Raw genomic sequence first — 17,964 nt, forward strand, 5'->3', positions numbered from 1 at the left:
TTGGAATAAAATATTTTACATTGAAGTTCTATATTTACTATTTATACATAAACAACAACTTAATACCTAATAAATGCATTCTTTTGTTCTTTTAAGCTTTTAAATCTAAACTGAATCTGAAAAATCAGTGTTGAAAAATGGAAAATGCATTAAAAATAAATAATATAAAATCAGATTTAGTGAATTACGACAATTTCTGTAAAAAAAATGGTGCTGGCTTTTCACAATCACAACAATAAAAGATAACTTCCAAAGTAAGCAGTGGTTTTAGATGATTAAAACAATGCAAAATTACTACTTTTCAATTCAAGTGACTAAATATGAAGAAAAATGAATTATTGTGTGTGTTGAATGTTATATCGTCAGTGTCACACAAAAACCTTGTATCTCCAAAAGTTCACTTTACAGAAGAAAAACCTTTTTGACTTTCAATGGAAGTCAATGTAAATTGATTTCATTCCCAAGACATTTTGGAGCATTTCTATTGCCAGATTCAAATTGTAGAGAAAAGTGAAAATGACAGAAATGAAGATACAAGGTTTTTGTGTGACAGCGATGCTACTAGTGCATCTCCAATAATCATTGTAAAAAAAAAGTGCTTTTTCTATCATAATTTCATTCAAAAAGTTAAATTGTCATATTTTTTCTATTGTTTTTTTTATATTATTATTATATTTAATTTGAATAAATAAATGAAAGAATCAAACACAATCAACATAAAAACAAGAAAAGCCTTAAAATATGTCCGTTGAAATGTAACTAATATAGAATAGGACAGTTATATAACAACCTTTTAAGTGAAATAAAAAAAAAAGTTTTTTTTAGTCAAAAGTTTTTTTCTGAATATTAATTTTTTGGGATTGCACTAGTATGGTGATAAGCTGTAATGGCTTGTTTTAAGTAGGATCATGACCAACATGGTTTTCCACAGTGATGTTGGTGTCTGGTTGCATGCGACGCCCCACGAGCAGCCCCGAAAACAGTCATACGCAAGCATTCCTACAGAACAGAGCATCCTATACATCCTCGAAACAAATGCAGCACAGGATAGAGTTGACACGTCCTCTGAAGCAGTACGAACATATTTCCTCTTTTATTTACATTCCGTTTTCAAATGTTAACATTTCTGGCTATAACTCTTTCATCAGGGTTGGCATTTTCGATCTTTTCTCAGTAAAATAAACTTGGCACAAGTAAAACATATGTAGACAAAAGTTTTATTTACACCATACAACATTGTTGATTTTTAAATATTTTATACAGGGCTGCAGATGAGAGAGCTTGCCGAGTGCCTTCAAGCAGATTCTGCAGTATTAAAGTTGTGAAATATATTATTCATATAAAAGTGAGTATTACCTTTATTGCATTTAAAGCAATGAAGAATGTAGCTTGACAAACATTCATTTTTTAAATGACAGAAAAAATCCTCTTTGCCTCTCTCAATATATTTTTTTTGTATCATATTATAAAGTAAAAAGTGTAGTAATGGCCAAACTGACTTGTTATAAACTTTTTAAAAACCTGCATAAGTATGTACATTGTGCTCCTGGACTCAGTCACCACTGAACTAAAAAAACTGAGCCCAACGAAGCCTGTGGGTCGACGCTTTTGTTTTTCTACTTTTGAGGTGTCATCTTGATAGATATACCTTTGTAGACCCAATTTCTCTCCAACGGATACGGTTTGAAACACATGATGGTTATATTGTACACCTGGCTGGCCCCACTAAGTACACTAGTGAGAATACAAAAAAAAAAGAAAAAAAAAAAGAAAAAAGAAAAAGAAACACTGATGTTTTTTGTCTTTTTTAGTCATTTTTCCCTCCTTCAGTCCTGGTTTTTCATTTAGATTTTTTTTTTTTGTCTCATTTTTTGTTTTTGTTTTGTTTTTTCTTAATCTTATTGGCACATAACGTCCCTGCCATACTCCTAGGATCCGGATATGTCTCGCCAAGGCTGCATGAAAAGTTTTCCGCTTTTTTTTTTGTTCAGTGCAAAATACGTCCTCCTCTGGTTGCATCCCGGGTTAACACGCCTCCCTCCGCTGCGCTGATTTAGACCTCCGTCTGGAAGTCTCCTTCCTGGACGTCTAACGGGAGGTTGACACACTTTTCCCACTCAGCAGGAGTCATCTCCAGAGAGTCCTTAGTGACTGACTCCAGTACATTCATTGTGGCGTAGTTCTGGTACTCACAGGCCGGGTTGTAGCTCTCCCACGGGTTTTTGTTGGGCATTGCCTTGTCCTGGAGGAAAAGAGGACGAGAACATGGCTGTGTCAGAAAGCCTTCTTCACATTTTCACATTTTCAAAGCTGTGTCCACCAGGCCCCAGATCTCCATTAGTTTTTGGAGACGAATGGTGTATTTAAATGTCTCAGGTTGTTTGAGCACATCCGGAAATAATAAGCAAGACTAATTAATTTGCTGGTTAATTAAGTAAGTGCTGTTCTTAAAACAAGCCAAACTTATAATTATAATTAAAAAACAAAATACATAATATTATATTATATTATGTATATTATATTACGACCAGGCTCTCCACCAGAAGGTATTTTATGAGAAATTCAAGATGGAGATACTGGGACAGTATATATATATTATATTATATATTATATCCATATATAAATCTTTCACTTTACAGGAACTTTCTTTCCAGAATCATGTTGAAGCATTTCTATTGGTCCGTTCATCATAAAATTTTGATCCAATGTAAAAAAACAACTGCCAGATTCACATTGTCCAAACGTGAAAAACTGCAAAAATGAACATACAAGGTTTTGTGTGACAGCAATGCTAGTAGTGCATCTCAAAAACTGGACTATTGTGAAAAAGTTCACATCAGCATCATTCTATTCCAAAGGTTACTTCTCATCTGTGCACTCTACACACATAATAACAGTGACTGTTTACTGGTTCCATTTTGAATTAAACCATTAAATGTGGCATGTGCAAAAGTAATGGCACATTAGGTATGCTGTGTTAATGTGAAAATAAGTATTGACTATGAAAATAAGTTGTGCAGAAAATGTGGCATTTGAGGTCTTTTGAGGTTGTTTGTGTCTTGCAGAGAGTTTGTTATTTACTCATTTAATTTGGTTAACCTAAATGGCAATCAGACCTAAATTTAACCTAAATGCTAATCAGTTGGTTAATTTTAATATTTTATTAACTTTTATTAACTATTATTAGTTTATATTATGTTAAAATTAACTATACTCATTAACCCAATAAAATATACTATATACTGATTAAAATAATAATACAATTAGTACAAATACAAATATATACTGTTAAACAAGTGTAAAAAAAACTAATATATATATAATAAAATAATTAATAAAATAAAACTATATACTGTTAAACAAGTGTAAAATATATATATATATATGTATATAATAAAATAACATAAAACTATATACTGTTAAACAAGTGTAATAAAATATATATAATAAAATACTTAATAAAATAAAACTATATCCTGTTAAACAAATGTAATATATATATATATATATAATTAATAACATAAAACGATACTGTTAAACAAGTGTCTAAAATATATATATAATAAAATACTTAATAAAATAAAACTATATCCTGTTAATAAAATGTAAAAAAAACAAAAAAAACATATATTACTTCTATAACAGTATATTGTTTTATTTTATTTTATGAATTATGTTATTTTAATCAGTATATAGTTTTTATTGGGTTACTTTAGTTAAATAACAGTAATAGCTCTAGTTACCCATCGAGTGAAAGCACTGATTTCTCAGTGACCAGTTAGTCACTCACTGGGATTTTTGGGACTGATATCTGATGATGTCTTTACTGAACTCCAGAGGAGCAGAATGTTTAAGTGGTGCCTAAACACCATTCATTCTGATGCTGTATTTGTAGCCCTGCAGAATTTAACATAATCCAGGAAATCCTAACCCAGGTAATCCAGGTAGTCTCAATCTGGACAGTTTCTAAACATGTAGCTATATTAAAACAGTCAGATATCAGCCCAGATGTCTCTATATTGGTGCACCCCTTCAAAGGAAGCAGAGACCACCCACCATCAGCATTTCCCCATGGTTGCTAATTTTGTTGCAATTGCTTTGGCACCAGTCTGGTGGTCAAATTATTCCTCAGCCTATTCCGCAGTCAAGTCACTGAGGACTAGCATGAAGAGACACGCTTATTGTTTTCAATATAAATGTCCTTCCGCTGGTTACTAAGCAACAAGCGGCAAATGACATTGTGCTGGAGGGCTGATTGAAATGTGAGTGAAAAGGGATTACACGCTGCTTAAGGGTCACACTGTCACTGACTAGGTAAAGTCACACACAGTTTCATGTGTATGTGTGTGTGTGTGTGTGTGTGTGTGTGTGTGTGTGTGTCATGTTCGCTATGCTTTATATAGCTGGATGTCTGATTAAAGCTTGGTTTGACTTATTGAGAGGCAACTGTCCTTTACACCGAGGGGATATTTCATGATGAATGGACCAATAATGGACTAAACCTGTGGGTACATGAAAGTACTTTAAAGGTGATGCATTAATTCTGCTGTAAAATGACAGTTTTAGGGAAATTATACAATATAACTAAAAAAAGATAATGAACACTAATACATAAATATTTACTCATTTATCAAAACTAACAAATAAACCCTTAATAAAGTAGTTTTACTTTAACCACCTTTTACACAACAAAATAATATACTGAGGTCACAAGATACTATTTTGATGCTACAGGATAAAATACTGAGGCCACAAAATAATATATTGAAGCCACAGTATTATATATTTAGGCCACAGGATAATATATTAAGGTCACAAGATAATATATTGATGCAAAAGGAAAATATTTTGAGGCCACACGGTTATATATTGAGGGCACAGGATAATATGTTGAGGCCACAAGATAATATATTGAAGCCACAATATAATTTATTAAGGCTACAGGAAAATATGTTGAGGCCACAAGATTATATATTAAGGACACAAAATAAAATCATGAGGCCAGAAGATAATATAATGAGGCCACAAGATAATATATTGAGGCCACAAGATAATATATTGAGGCCAGAATATAATATATTGAGGCCAGACGATAATATAATGAGGCCAGATGATCATATAATGAGGCCACAAAATAACATTCTGAGGCCACAAGATAATATACTGGGGCCACAAGATAATATATTGAGGCCAAAATATAATATATTGAGGCCAGAATATAATATATTGAGGCCAGACGATAATATAATGAGGCCAGACGATAATATAATGAGGCCACAAAATAACATTCTGAGGCCACAGGATAATATGTTGAGGCCACAAGATAATATATTGAGGCCAGAATATAATATAATAAGGCCAGAAGATAATATAATGAGGCCACAAGATAATATACTGGGGCCACAAGATAATATATTGAGGCCACATGATAATATATTGAGGCCTCAAGAAAATATGTTGAAGCCACAATATAATATATTAAGGCCACAGGATAATATGTTGAGGCCACAGGATAACATATTGAGGCCAGAAGATAATATAATAAGGCCAGAAGATAATATATTGAGGCCACAAGATAATATAATGAGGCCAGAAGATAATATAATAAGGCCAGAAGATAATATATTGAGGCCACAGGATATAACATTGAGGCCGCAAAACAATATATTGAGGCCACAAGATAATATACTGGGGACGCAAGATAAAATATTGAGGCCACTAGATAAAATATTGAGCCTACTAAGAAATATATTGAAGCCGAAAGACAATATATCGAGGCCACAAGATAACATATTGAGGACACAAGATTTCGAGATCTCAAACAATTATTTTGTGGCCAATAGAAACTTGGGATTTTGAAATTTAGAAACCCTGATTTTTTTAGGTCCCAAAACGAGGACATGTCCGTGAAAAAGAGGACGTATAGTCTGGTTAATGTTGGGGAATATTACCTGATAAAGATTCATGTCCTGCCTTAGAGTTGTGCCATCAGAAAATTGGCTCCAAATGACACGTTTAATAGATTCCCTCACAACCAGCTGAAAACTGCCTACAATCATAGCTGGACTGGATCATCCCCACTTCAACAATCAGACAGGCTGTGCAATTAGCACTAATTGGGGCTGTGTGGTGCACAAAGAGAGGACATCGGACCCATGGAATAACTCAATGTGAGCAAATCAAGAGATCTTTCATCGTGCATCGGCCAAGCGGTGATTAGCCAATGGAGAAAGAAATAAGAAGCATGTTAGAGCATGTTAGAGGCTCATGGCCTAGTGGATGAGCATGAACGGTGATCGCTGGGACAGCACTGTTTCTCTTCTGCATTTTCTCCCTCTTCCTTTGCTTCTACTCATCCCCTCCCCCTCAGAGTTTGGCAGGCGTGCCGGACACGGGCTATTTTTCCACATGAATGCACTGGCTTGGCATCTATTAATTCCTTCAGTCACTCACTTCCTGACGCCAAAGAGCGCTGCACTGCGAAAGCGGATGTCTAAATATGGCCCTTGTGGCATTTCCACCAACCTCAATCGTCCTCCGTAATTGGCCGGCACGGCCCGCCTCCCTCAAACTCCCCCCGCCACCCGCCGCCATCCCTCCGCCCAACTCCAATCACTCTTACTCACCATGCTGCCCATATTTGGTATGTCTCGAAATCGGTCCAGGGTTTGAAATTTCTGATTCAGTTCCTGGAACAGCTCCATGTGTCTTTTCCTGGTGTGCATGACTTTCTGCAATGGCAAGGGAGTGGGGGGGAGGGGGTTGAAGTTCAATCAAGCTGATAACCATGGTGTTGCATCAGGAAAAAACTGCCTCCTCTGCCCACTTTTCAAAAAAGCACTTTTCACTGAATGAAAGGACTCTTAGCTATAATGTGGCTTTCCAATGCCTTAAAATAGACGCAACCCTCCAAATTCTGGGGCTAAGTGCTGTGACAAGGTTAGGATAAATGGCAGCAGAAACTGTAGGAACCAAAAGGACTTGACTTGGCAGTACAGGCCGAAACCGGATGTTCTAGGTGACTTTAAGGCACAATAAAACCAAGTTTTTTGATTTTCAGCTTGAGATCTGTGAATGTAAAAGGGATAAAATGGCAATGGGAGTTGCTACTCTGTGTGGCAGCTGACAGCACTGCTTTTACCCTAACTGCAGAGCGCTTCCATAAATCGCAGCTGTGTCAGGACCATGCTGCTCCAATAAGCTTAAGTGCTACACAAAGTAGTTGTAAATTAAAGGGTAAAACACAAAAGCAACAAATGGGTCCTCTCGTTGATGTAACAAAAGCCTTAGGCATGCACTTCACCAGTGGAGAGCTTTTACATACCTCAAAGTCAAGGTCCTGGTACCGGGACTTTCTCCTCTGTGTAAGCAAAGACAGAAGCACGGCTTAGACCGCAAAGCAAGCTGAGAAACTGCTGAGTCATTGTCAAAGTCACGCAAAAAAACCCTTTATCTCCATTTTTTTCTCCATTTTTTGACATAATGTAAATCTGGCTGCTGTTCTTTGTATTGCGTCAAAATTTCATAATGAATGGACCATTAGAAATGCTCTAAAATGCTGGGCCTCCACCAGCTTCACCAAACCAGCCAACAGATGCCTGTGCCGGCCACCATCACTTTAAGAGTGATGAGATGAGAAAGAGAGCGCCATCTACCCGTCCAGAGCCCGAGAGCACAGGCAATTGTGCTCTCTCAGACTCCGGCTGCTGTTGGCACTTCCATTGAGTCTCATCAACTTAAGAAACTTGCCCTTCTGGAGATATGAGTTTTTTGCGTGAGTTTATTTATGTGTCATTAATTCTTGTGTAATTCTCAGGGTTGCCAACCTTACATTTGTAGGTTTACTGACCTTATTAACAGCCTGTATTATTTACTGGCACACCTACACTCTTAAAAACAAAGGTTCTTCAAAGGGTTCTTTAAGTGCTGCCATAGAAGAGCAACTTTGGTTGCATAAAGAACCATTGTTGGAAAAGATATGCGTAGATCATAGATTCATATTTTATAATACCTTTGTCCATACACTGATCAGCCATAACATTAGCATCACCTGCCTAATACTAAGTAGGTCCTCCCTGTGCCGCCACAGCAGATCTGACCTAAGGCATGGGCTCCATGGGCTCCACAAGACCTCTGAAGGCATCCTGTGGTATCTGGCACCAAGACGTTAGCAGATCCACGGGCATGTGCAGACCCGAGGGCTGCTGGATGATCACCTTGGAGATGATGTTGGAGTAGTTAAGGCCTTCTGGACCTTGAGGGAGATGCGGGGTAGCTACCACAGGATGCCTTCAGAGGTCTTGTGGATTCATTCCGTGCCGGCACCATCTCCGGCACGGCATGAGTCCACAAGACCTCTGAAGGCATCCTGTGGTATATCAGCATATCCTGTGAGTTGGGGTCTCCATGGATCACATCAACGAGCCTTAGATGCCCAAGACCCAGTGTGTTGCTGGTCCACGGCATTCCAGGAACACCCAGTCGTTCTGACCCAGTCGTCTAGCCATCACAGTTTGGTTCTTGTGGCTCAGATTTGTACGCTTGACCATTTGTCTTCAAGAACAGAAGGTTCTCCTGCTCCCTAATATAGCCACCTATTGACAGATGCCACTGCAGATGCAGATAATCACTGTTTTTCACTTCATCTGGTCCTAATGTTATGGCTGATCAGCGTATATCTATTCAAGTGGGGTCCTAGCTGACTGACATGAGGTAAACTCCACTCCTGGGCAGCTCTGCTCTGGATTTGTCAGTAACAGGACGTTCCTATATGTCCTAGCTCCCTGTTCGCATCCAAGACTTGTCCAAAAAGAACTCACCTCTAAAGAGCTCATGGAGGTAGTGGAGCCGGTCTCGCTGCGGGACAGCCCCCCACTCTCCTCCATCTCGGCCAGGAAGTTCTTGACGGCCGTGCGGGGCTCGAACGGCAGGTTCTGCATGTGTTCGGGAGCTGCGCCTGGGTACTGCTGCTCCAAGCCCATGCCCATGTGCTCCATCCCCGACGGGCTGATGTTGAACTCGGGGCTGACCTTGTAGTGCATCAGCCTGTCGTGGGACAGGGTGTCCATGGTGATGTTCATCTTGCTGTCCTCCTTCAGCAGAGTGGGCACACTGCCACCGCCGGGCCCTTGTCCCACGGCGGCGGCGGCCGAGGCGCGAGGCATGACTATGTAGTCCGTCTCCATGGGGCCTTGCTGCGAGTGGCCGCTCAGCTCCTGCTCGCTCTGCCGCATGGTGTCCTCCGTGCACAGGTAGACGGTGCGGCGCATGTCGCTGGTGGCGTCGCCCAGGCACTGCTCGCCCAGCTCCATGGGCATGTGCAGACCCGAGGGCTGCTGGATGATCACCTTGGAGATGATGTTGCCCGGCAGCGTGGAGTAGTTAAGGCCTTCCGGACCCTTCTCGTCCTCTTCGTCGTTGAGGGAGATGCGGGATAGCGTGCCGGTGATGGTGGCGGCACGGCACGAGCCCATGTCTTTGTGGAGAGCTACGAGTGGACAAATCTTGGGGTTAGTCTTGTTGAGACGTGAGCAAACACAAATGTAACTTTCACTAGTCATTCTCTCTCCTGGCTCATTCAGAAGCTGTGGAACTGTTGAAAATGCAGATTCTGGATGTGCACATACATGATCCAGACTCCCAACCTCACCCCTTGAAGCCTGGGTGTATCCCCCCGCTATTAAACCTGATAATAACTACTGAAGTAAGTGGAATAGCAGTTGAATATATAACTCATGTCTCATGTGACTCGAGGCTCTTTGTGGGAAATCCTATCCCAAAGTTTCATTGATCTGCCCAACCCTGCAAGGTCTAGGACCTCACAGTAACCACAGCAGAGCAGTACTGCTTGAGGCCAGGAGTACCCAGTCAGTCCTGGGATTTAAGCCTGCAAACATCTAATGTAAAAATACCCAGAAATGTAATTAAACTGTGCACTTAACTTGGTCAAAAATGTAATAACACTTGCTGGATAATGACATACCTATAAAGATATAAATTATTACATGATTGAGAATTACGGACATTTTCAGGTTGATCATTTGTAATATTTTATAATATTATTGTTTTTTTAATTTTTAGTTTACATTATACTTTCAGGCTGCTCATTTGCAGCACTTAATTATATAACTGGGAATGTATTACATTATATGGGTTTGCATTTTGCATTTTGACTAAATTAGGTGCATAAATATTATTGTTTTATTACATTTTAGTAATATATTACATTTTCAGGCTGATCTTTGGTAATATTGTATAATATTATTGAGTTTTATAAAATTGTAGTAATATATTATACTGTTCACTTTAATTTAAATATTTATTTAAGAGTCCAACAACAAAACATAACAATTTAAGAATATCAGAGTTTATATAGTTTTTTTTCTATAAAAAAGAAAAAATATTGAATTATAATATATATATATATTATTTTATATATTTTTTTACATTGATATATATTATATTAAATATTTAAACTATTTAAATTACAATAATTATTTAATGGCTTTTAATTTTAATGGTCTTAAAAGCTAAAAATGTGTCCATAGGATGCCATGAACTGTGAGATGCCATCATTTTTCACTGGAAGTTTAATAGAGTATCTCAAACAGAACACACTGAGGAAAGCTCTGCCCAAAACCACAAGCAAGCTTCCCTTCATTATCAGCTGCATTAGCACTACCTGGTCCTGTAGTCTTGTACTGGTAGACTCTTAAAAAATATAGGTCCTACAAGGGGTTCTTGGAGCGATGCCACAGAAGAAGCATTTCTGGCTCCACTAAGAACCATATTTGTAATTGATCTCTTTTACAAACCCGAGATGTTCCTCATAATAAAGCACCCTTATTCGTAGGAGTGTGGTACAGGCTGTTCTCCAGACAGCAGAAGACAGAAGGCAGATTTAGAGAAATAATAAATAAATAAATAAATAAATAAACAAGGATAATAAACACTCGCTTCCCAAAGCTACCCAAACCGGCTCGCAGCACCTGGCGGGGAAGGAGCCGTGTCCTGATTTAGAGCGAAGGGCTCCACTCACCTTGGAGAGCCCCAGACACATAAGCAGAGAGCTTCTAGCCGGCGTGTCAGAACTACCCTCTGTTTCGGGAGAACAGGCTGTACTCTGTGGCTGAGCGCTGTGGAGGCGTTTCAGGGGCATTTTAATCTTCGCTTTCCCCAAATCCACAGGGAATTAAGGCTGCTGTTCACAAACGGCGGGCAAGGAGAACGCAAGGGCAATGGCGCTAGGTAAAACTCCCCCGCTGGTTCGTTGCAATCCGAACGCCTGCACCACTCGAAGCGAACGAGTGGATGGAGAAACCCTGTCTGCTTACACTTGCCTGCTAGCAAGATCACAGCCCAAAGGCTTTTCTTTAGAGTTGCGGCGAGCTGACCTGAGCGCGCATCAGATGGAGTCAAGTCATGCCAGGCTGGAGAGGATGGAGAGGAAAGCTTCAGAACAGCAGAATGACCTTGTATGTCCATTTTTGCCGTTTTTCACTTTTTGACATATTGTGAATCTTGGAGTTGGACTTGGATTGACGTCATGTTACATTGACTTTAATTGAAAGTTAAGAAGTTTTTTTTCTTCTTCTGTAAAGCTGAGATTTTGCAGATCTCAAGGTTTGTGTGCGACAGTGACAATACGTATTTAGAGATATTGAAGTCAGCCTAAAAGCTAAAGTAACACACTCTGCAAAAGCTACAACTTAAATTGAAGTAGAGTTATAAAATAACTGTCTAGACTAGTCTGAAGCTCCTCCTTCTCCCAGTCTAACAACCTATAAAAATCTCCATCTCTATCTTCCATGTTCATGACAAACTTTCCACACCTCCCCACCACCCCGTCACATCCCTCTAACTCTGCCACATCTCTCTTTCTCTCAGTCCTTCCTCCACTTATCACAGAAGGATCTGGCCTGGCAAAGCCACCTGACCTCCAGCTCAAGTTCTCAGAGTTTAGACAAAAGTATTGGGACACCTGCTCACTAGATGCTGCATTTGTTGGAGAAACTGTCTCTTCTGTCCAGGGAAGAAAGTTTTCTGCTAGATTTGGTTTTGGAACACTGCTGTGACTATTTGATTGCATTCAGTGACAAGACCTCATCCTTAGTAGGGTCAGGATGTTGGATGATGATCATCACCAACCCCACCTCATCATCCCCAACTCCTATATCCCAGAAGTTTCGGATGGGACACCATCCATCATTCCAGAGAAGTTCCACAGTTCTTCCACTGCTCCACAGCTCACATGCTGGGGGGCTTTATACCTTATCCTCTAGCTCACGCTTGGCATTAGGCAGCATGGTGCCAATAGGTTCATGATGTTGATCTGCTCCAGAGAGTCCTATTCTATTGGCAGTACTAGGGACTAGACAAGCTGTATAGCCACCCAGTGTTTTAAGCCTTTTAATAATCAGCTCCTATGGCCACTGTCTTCTCTGTAGACCTCTGTAGAGTTCTTGGGTGATTGAAGGGTATTTAGTTGATTATATACCCTGAGTCTGATGAACATGTGAGTTTACAGCCTGAACCCTCAGTAGTAGTTTAAGAAATCCTTTAATCAAACCCCCATTTTCGCTACATTCTGCCACACAAAGCCTTAGGCTTATGATGGCTGTGGCTATGGCTACATACAGGCAGATTACACTTCATTACCGCTCTATTGTTGTCAAAGGAGTGACCTCCACACGGGGACTAATCTAATTTTCTCATTTCTCAGGGCCCGAGTGCTGCTGTTTTCTTTGGGCCGATTTGATCAGGAGCTCCATACAGTCTGTGCTTCCTTCATGATTACTGCTAATGAATGTAAACATCACTTGGGGGATGTAGTCTTTGGAAAAAACACAACAGATATACAGATGATTGAAAGTTTCTTTAAATGTCAAGGATGCGAAACAATGTCTAGACTGAATCTGTGTAAACCAAACCGAAGATCACAAATGTTTTATACATCTGTCTAGACCTTGAAATTCTGATTTCGATTAAATGAGCTCCAGTGATTGCTCTTCGGGGAGACAATTAGGGGTGTGCATCGACAAGGTTCTGCAGGAATACAATTTATCCTCCCCCTGCCTCCTGCTTTTTCATATGGCAACCAGGTTTGCAGGAGATCAAAGAGAATGGAGAATAAATACACTAAATAATTATGACTAATCATGGCACCATGGTACCAGCTTTTGACAGCACACTCCCTCCAAAACTGGCCCACTTTAAAACTTTTTTTTTTCCTTTCACTCGGGGGTTTATTTTTCATGGCTCCAGTCTGTTTTTGCCCAGGAGAGACAATGTAATTAGAATCTCATTAATAGCCAACCATCTGTCCCTACCTGATCGACAAGCGATGTCCACATCTTTTTCAAAGTCCGTCTGTAGGAAGAGAGAGAGTAGAGGTAGTGGGATGAAAATAGAGCAATCTGCAGATGTACAAGTTCTTAACATTATCAATAAGAAGAATAGAAACATGGGAAACTCATGTGCCAAGCGACCAAGAGATCTTTCCATATGTTCTAGAGGTGTGGAATCCAGCATGGTTCGGTGGCTGCCCTCCTCCAACACACCTGGTTGCACTCACTGCACTCAATCATCAGGTTTCCTTTGAGTGCTAGTGCAAGATAGTCACCAACTAAACTGGACACCATAAGCCCATCAAGACCAGAATTGATGGCCTTTGAGGTTACGCTGCTATACCAGGGGTGTTCAATGGTCCACCATGTGAAGATCCACCACCCTGAAGAGCCCTGAGATCCAATCCAGCACACCTGGCTCTTCAAGTATGTTGGATTAGGGCTGGAGCTGAACTCTGTAGGGTGGTAGATCTCCAGGACCAGGATTGGCCAGCAATGTTCCAATTGTGCCAATTAATGGCTTCTCCTGCATCTAAGCCAAAAATCACATAGGAACTGAATGATGAGGGATAGAAGGCCCTCTGCACCCTGGTCGCCTCATTATGGTGAATAGGGTTCATCAAATGAACCCAAAAAGAAGCACAATATGGGGAAATGAGTCCTTTATAAAGTGAATAGGGGTCCTAGGGGGCTGGAATCCAGCATGGTTCGGTGGCTGCCCTCCTCCAATGCACCTGGTTGCACTCACTGCACCCAATTATCAGGTTTAGTAGGAGTGCTAGTGCAAGGAAATTACCAACTAAGCTGGACACCATAAGCCCATCAGGACCACAATTGATGGCCTTTGAGGTTACGCTTCAATACCAGGGGTGTTCAATGGTCCACCATGTGAAGATCCACCACCCTGGGCTGGAGCTGAACTCCAGGATCAGGATTGGCTAGCAACGTTCCAATTGTGCCAATTAATGGTTTCTCTTGCATCCAAGCCAAAACCACATAGGAACTGAATGCTGAGGGATAGAAGGCCCTCTGCACCCTGGTCGCCTCATTATGGTGAATAGGGTTCATCAAATGATCATCAAACAGAAGCACAATATGGGGAAATGTGGCAATTATGAGCCAATGACACAGCACTAGATCTAAGCTACCTCAAAGCAAGTTCAAGAGGTGAAGGATGAAAAGCGTCTATGCAGAAACGTGATAAATCTGGCTAATCAAAGCATAGCCGGGACACAGCTTCGGCTTAAGGGGGGAAAATACATGAAGAATTGATGTCATTTGCTAGGTGAAGAGCTACTCCATAGCTTGTAATTACAGTTTAACCAAGGGGTTGTTTGCATAATGATGAACCCTGTTCTAGCAATGCCTCATACTAAAAGCAACCACACAGCCTTAAATACTACATGTGATGAATTGCATTAGGAGGGCCATGTTAAACGGAGGTCAAGGCACTGGGAGGAATCCATGCAAGATCATTAATAATAGAGGGTGTATTATTAAGCTTTCCCAAATTACTTCTACACTTTACAGAGTACAATCCGAGATGCGCCTCCTAACTACCTCAGTCATTCATAGTAGAACATCCCCCTCGCATCCCCCACTCATGTAGCACCCGCAAATAAACAGGCTTTGGCATTTGTTTGACATTAATTGCTCAGAAAGAACACATTCTTCACAGCAGATTGGTGATACTAACCATAATCTGAGCATGCCCATTGGGGAAGGTGCCGGTTGCATCAGCGCTGATGGGGTCTTGACAGTTTCGCAGTCGACATCTGAAGGCATCTTGAACCTACAAGGTGAGGAATTCTTGTTATTTACCGTTATCTGCAGAGAGCTGTGTGTGATAGTAGCAAAGTAGGGCAGAACAGCATGGACTGCTTATATGTGGTTAAACAGTTAGAGCTGCTTTTGATTAGCATATTTCCAGAGCTCTTGCCCATCGTATTTCCAGAACAGCGTGTTCTCTAAATTACAACAGCAACGGCAGACATTTGTACCTCAGAGGTAGTATTTGTGCCAGCTGAAAGTCTTGTGGCTGTCACTTAACATCACCCTATGTAATGCATGTAAACACACAGTAAGAACTAGCCCAACTAAACTACAGTGGAGTTAATTATTTATATTCATTATATTTATATATATATATTATATTTATTATTATATTTATTTAGCTGCAGATACACTTTACATTGCACCCACTGCTGACACAGATGTGCAAATGCACACATACACAGCTTGTCTAGGCCCTAAAGAGAAGCACTGCCAATGGAATAGAATAGGACTCAACATGAACCTATTGCCACCATGCTGCCTAGCGCCAGGCATTGGCCAGAGGGGTGTAAAGCCCCCCAGCATTAAGCTGTGGAGCAGTGGAGGAGCTGTGTTGTCTGGAATGATGGATGGTGCTCCATACAATGTTTTTTTTTATGGGAATATTTTTTGGGGGATTATGAGGTGAGGTGTTGATCATTATCATCAACAATGAATGCAATCAAATCCTCACAGCAATGCTCCTTCAAAATCTAGTAGAACGCCACCTTCTTCCCTGGACAGTAGAGACAGTTACTCTAACAAAAGCAGGCTCAACTCCTTTAACACCTCTGATTTCAGAAGAAACAACGAGTAAGCAGGTGTCCCAATACTTTCGTCTTTTTAGATATAGGCGAATTGTGCCCTTCTTTCTTTTATATAAGCAAAAATATACAGTAAAGGCTGAAGTGTAATGGCAGAGATGGGCATACACTGGAGCACGGGGCTATTGATGACTGTGGGTTATAAGTTCAGTACCCTGGCCTGGCAAGGAGCAGTGCAACTGTGTTCGTCTGTGGAACGATGGTGGTGCTCCATGGGAGGATGGGAGGAGTTGGGGGTTAGGTAGGGGGTAGTGATCATCACACATCCTGATCTCACTAACAGCCCTGTTTCTAAATGCCTTGCAACTTTACAGGAAAAAGCTTTCAATGGAAGTTGATGTAAAAATATGTTAATCTAAGGCATTTTAAGGCATTTCTATTGGTCCATTCACCATGAAATGATCATGAATCAATATTATGTCCGATATTTATTATTATTAAAAGTGAAAAGAATGGAAATACAAAGTTGTTCTTGGTGGCAGCAGCTTGATTTCTTTCAGAGCCAAATCAGTGTAGCCTTCTTTATATGAGTGCTGAGTCATGTGTTCTAGCCTGTACTGGACGCTGCACTTAAGCCACTGGCCTCTGTTTTTAGTGATTACAGAGTTCACCTACACCAGGAGGGGGCCTGAAAAGGGGCCACTGCACAAAGCAAAACAAATGCTTTGTGATATTGGAAGTGTCAGAAGATTGGCGAGGATTAATTTTGGGGGTCGGCTGCAGGCTCTGGATTACAAATCACTCCGGAGTAAAACTAGCAGGGCAGTAAAAACACAAGCAGCAGAGAGCAGGAGTCTGTCGAGGGCTAAGAGGGATTAGAGGGGATAAGTGTGATAAAATGGGGCAAGGGCGTAGAAGAGAAGGGCCAATCGCTAGGTAAAGAGAAGCTGGAGAGAGTCAGAGAGTGGATGAGGGCCTACCTCTCTGCGGAGGATACAGTGCACCATGACTATGACGAAGCCTTGGAGCGAATCGAAGACGGCGAACAGGATCTGAAACAGGATGGATCGCTTGTCCGTCATGGCCAGGACAGCCGACATCCAGGTGAGTGCCAGGAGCGGGAGAACCACGCAAGAACTCCACAGAGAGGCCCTGAGAGTGGCGTGGAGTCGAAATGAAAGTGCGTAGAAAGGAACAGAGGAGGTAAAGGAAAGGATGGTTACATGTGAGCAGTCATTTTTACAGTGTTATACCACAGGTTCACAGCCCTGCTCTTGGACCACCCTTGGTTCTAGAGAATCTTTGAATAAATCTCCAGGACTAGGAGTATTCTTCAGGACCAGGGGTATTCTCCAGGGCCTGGGGTATTCTCTAGGACCAGGGGTATTTCTCCAGGACTAGGGGTTTTCTCCAGCACCTGGAGTATTCTCGTGAAACAGTGGTTCTCTCCTGGACATGGGGTATTCTCCAGGGCCAGGGACAATCTCCAGGACCAGGGGTATTCTCCAGGACCAGGGGTATTCTCCAGGACCAGTGGTATTCTTTAGGACCTAGAGAATTCCCCTGAATCAGTGGTACTCTCCTGGACCTGGAGTATCCTCTAGGACTCTGGGTATTTGCCAGGATTTGGAGTAATCCCTAGGGTTCAGGGAATTCTTCAGGTCCAGCAGTATTATCCAGGACCTGGGGTATTCTCCTGGACCTGGAGTATTTTCTTAGACCTGGAATATTCTGCAAGATTTGGGGTATTCTCAAGATTTGGAGTATTTTCTAGGACTTGGGGTTTTCTCCTGGACCAGAGGTATTCTTCGGGACCTGGCGTATTCTCCTAAATCAGTGATACTCTCTTGAACCTGGAGTTTTCTCCAGGACCCAGGGTATTTGCCAGGGTTTGGAGTAATCCCTAGGGTCCAGGGAATTCTTTAGGGCCAGGGGTATTCTCCTGGACCCAGAGTATTCTCTTGGGCCTGGAATATTCTCCAGGATTTGTGGTATTCTTTAGGACCCAGAGTTTTCTCCAGGTATTCTCCTGGACCTGGACT

General features: G+C 41.1%; 1 protein-coding gene across 3 annotated transcripts in view; it reads right to left on the reverse strand.

Moving 5' to 3' along the window:
* Positions 1-1,203: 1,203 nt before the first annotated feature.
* Positions 1,204-17,964, reverse strand: part of adgrb3 (adhesion G protein-coupled receptor B3) — a 278,549-nt gene continuing 261,788 nt past the window's right edge. For all 3 annotated transcript variants that reach the window (XM_072670789.1, XM_072670790.1, XM_072670791.1), the window contains 7 exons: positions 16,903-17,074; positions 15,043-15,138; positions 13,329-13,368; positions 8,820-9,487; positions 7,325-7,360; positions 6,627-6,731; positions 1,204-2,242 (listed from right to left, as the gene is read on the reverse strand). In XM_072670789.1, the coding sequence (XP_072526890.1) occupies positions 2,054-2,242; positions 6,627-6,731; positions 7,325-7,360; positions 8,820-9,487; positions 13,329-13,368; positions 15,043-15,138; positions 16,903-17,074 (1,306 nt within the window). In that variant the 3' untranslated portion in view covers positions 1,204-2,053. The remainder of the gene's footprint in view (positions 2,243-6,626; positions 6,732-7,324; positions 7,361-8,819; positions 9,488-13,328; positions 13,369-15,042; positions 15,139-16,902; positions 17,075-17,964) is intronic.

The sequence above is a fragment of the Salminus brasiliensis genome, chromosome 24 (assembly GCF_030463535.1).
Source record: "Salminus brasiliensis chromosome 24, fSalBra1.hap2, whole genome shotgun sequence".
NCBI lineage: Eukaryota > Metazoa > Chordata > Actinopteri > Characiformes > Bryconidae > Salminus > Salminus brasiliensis.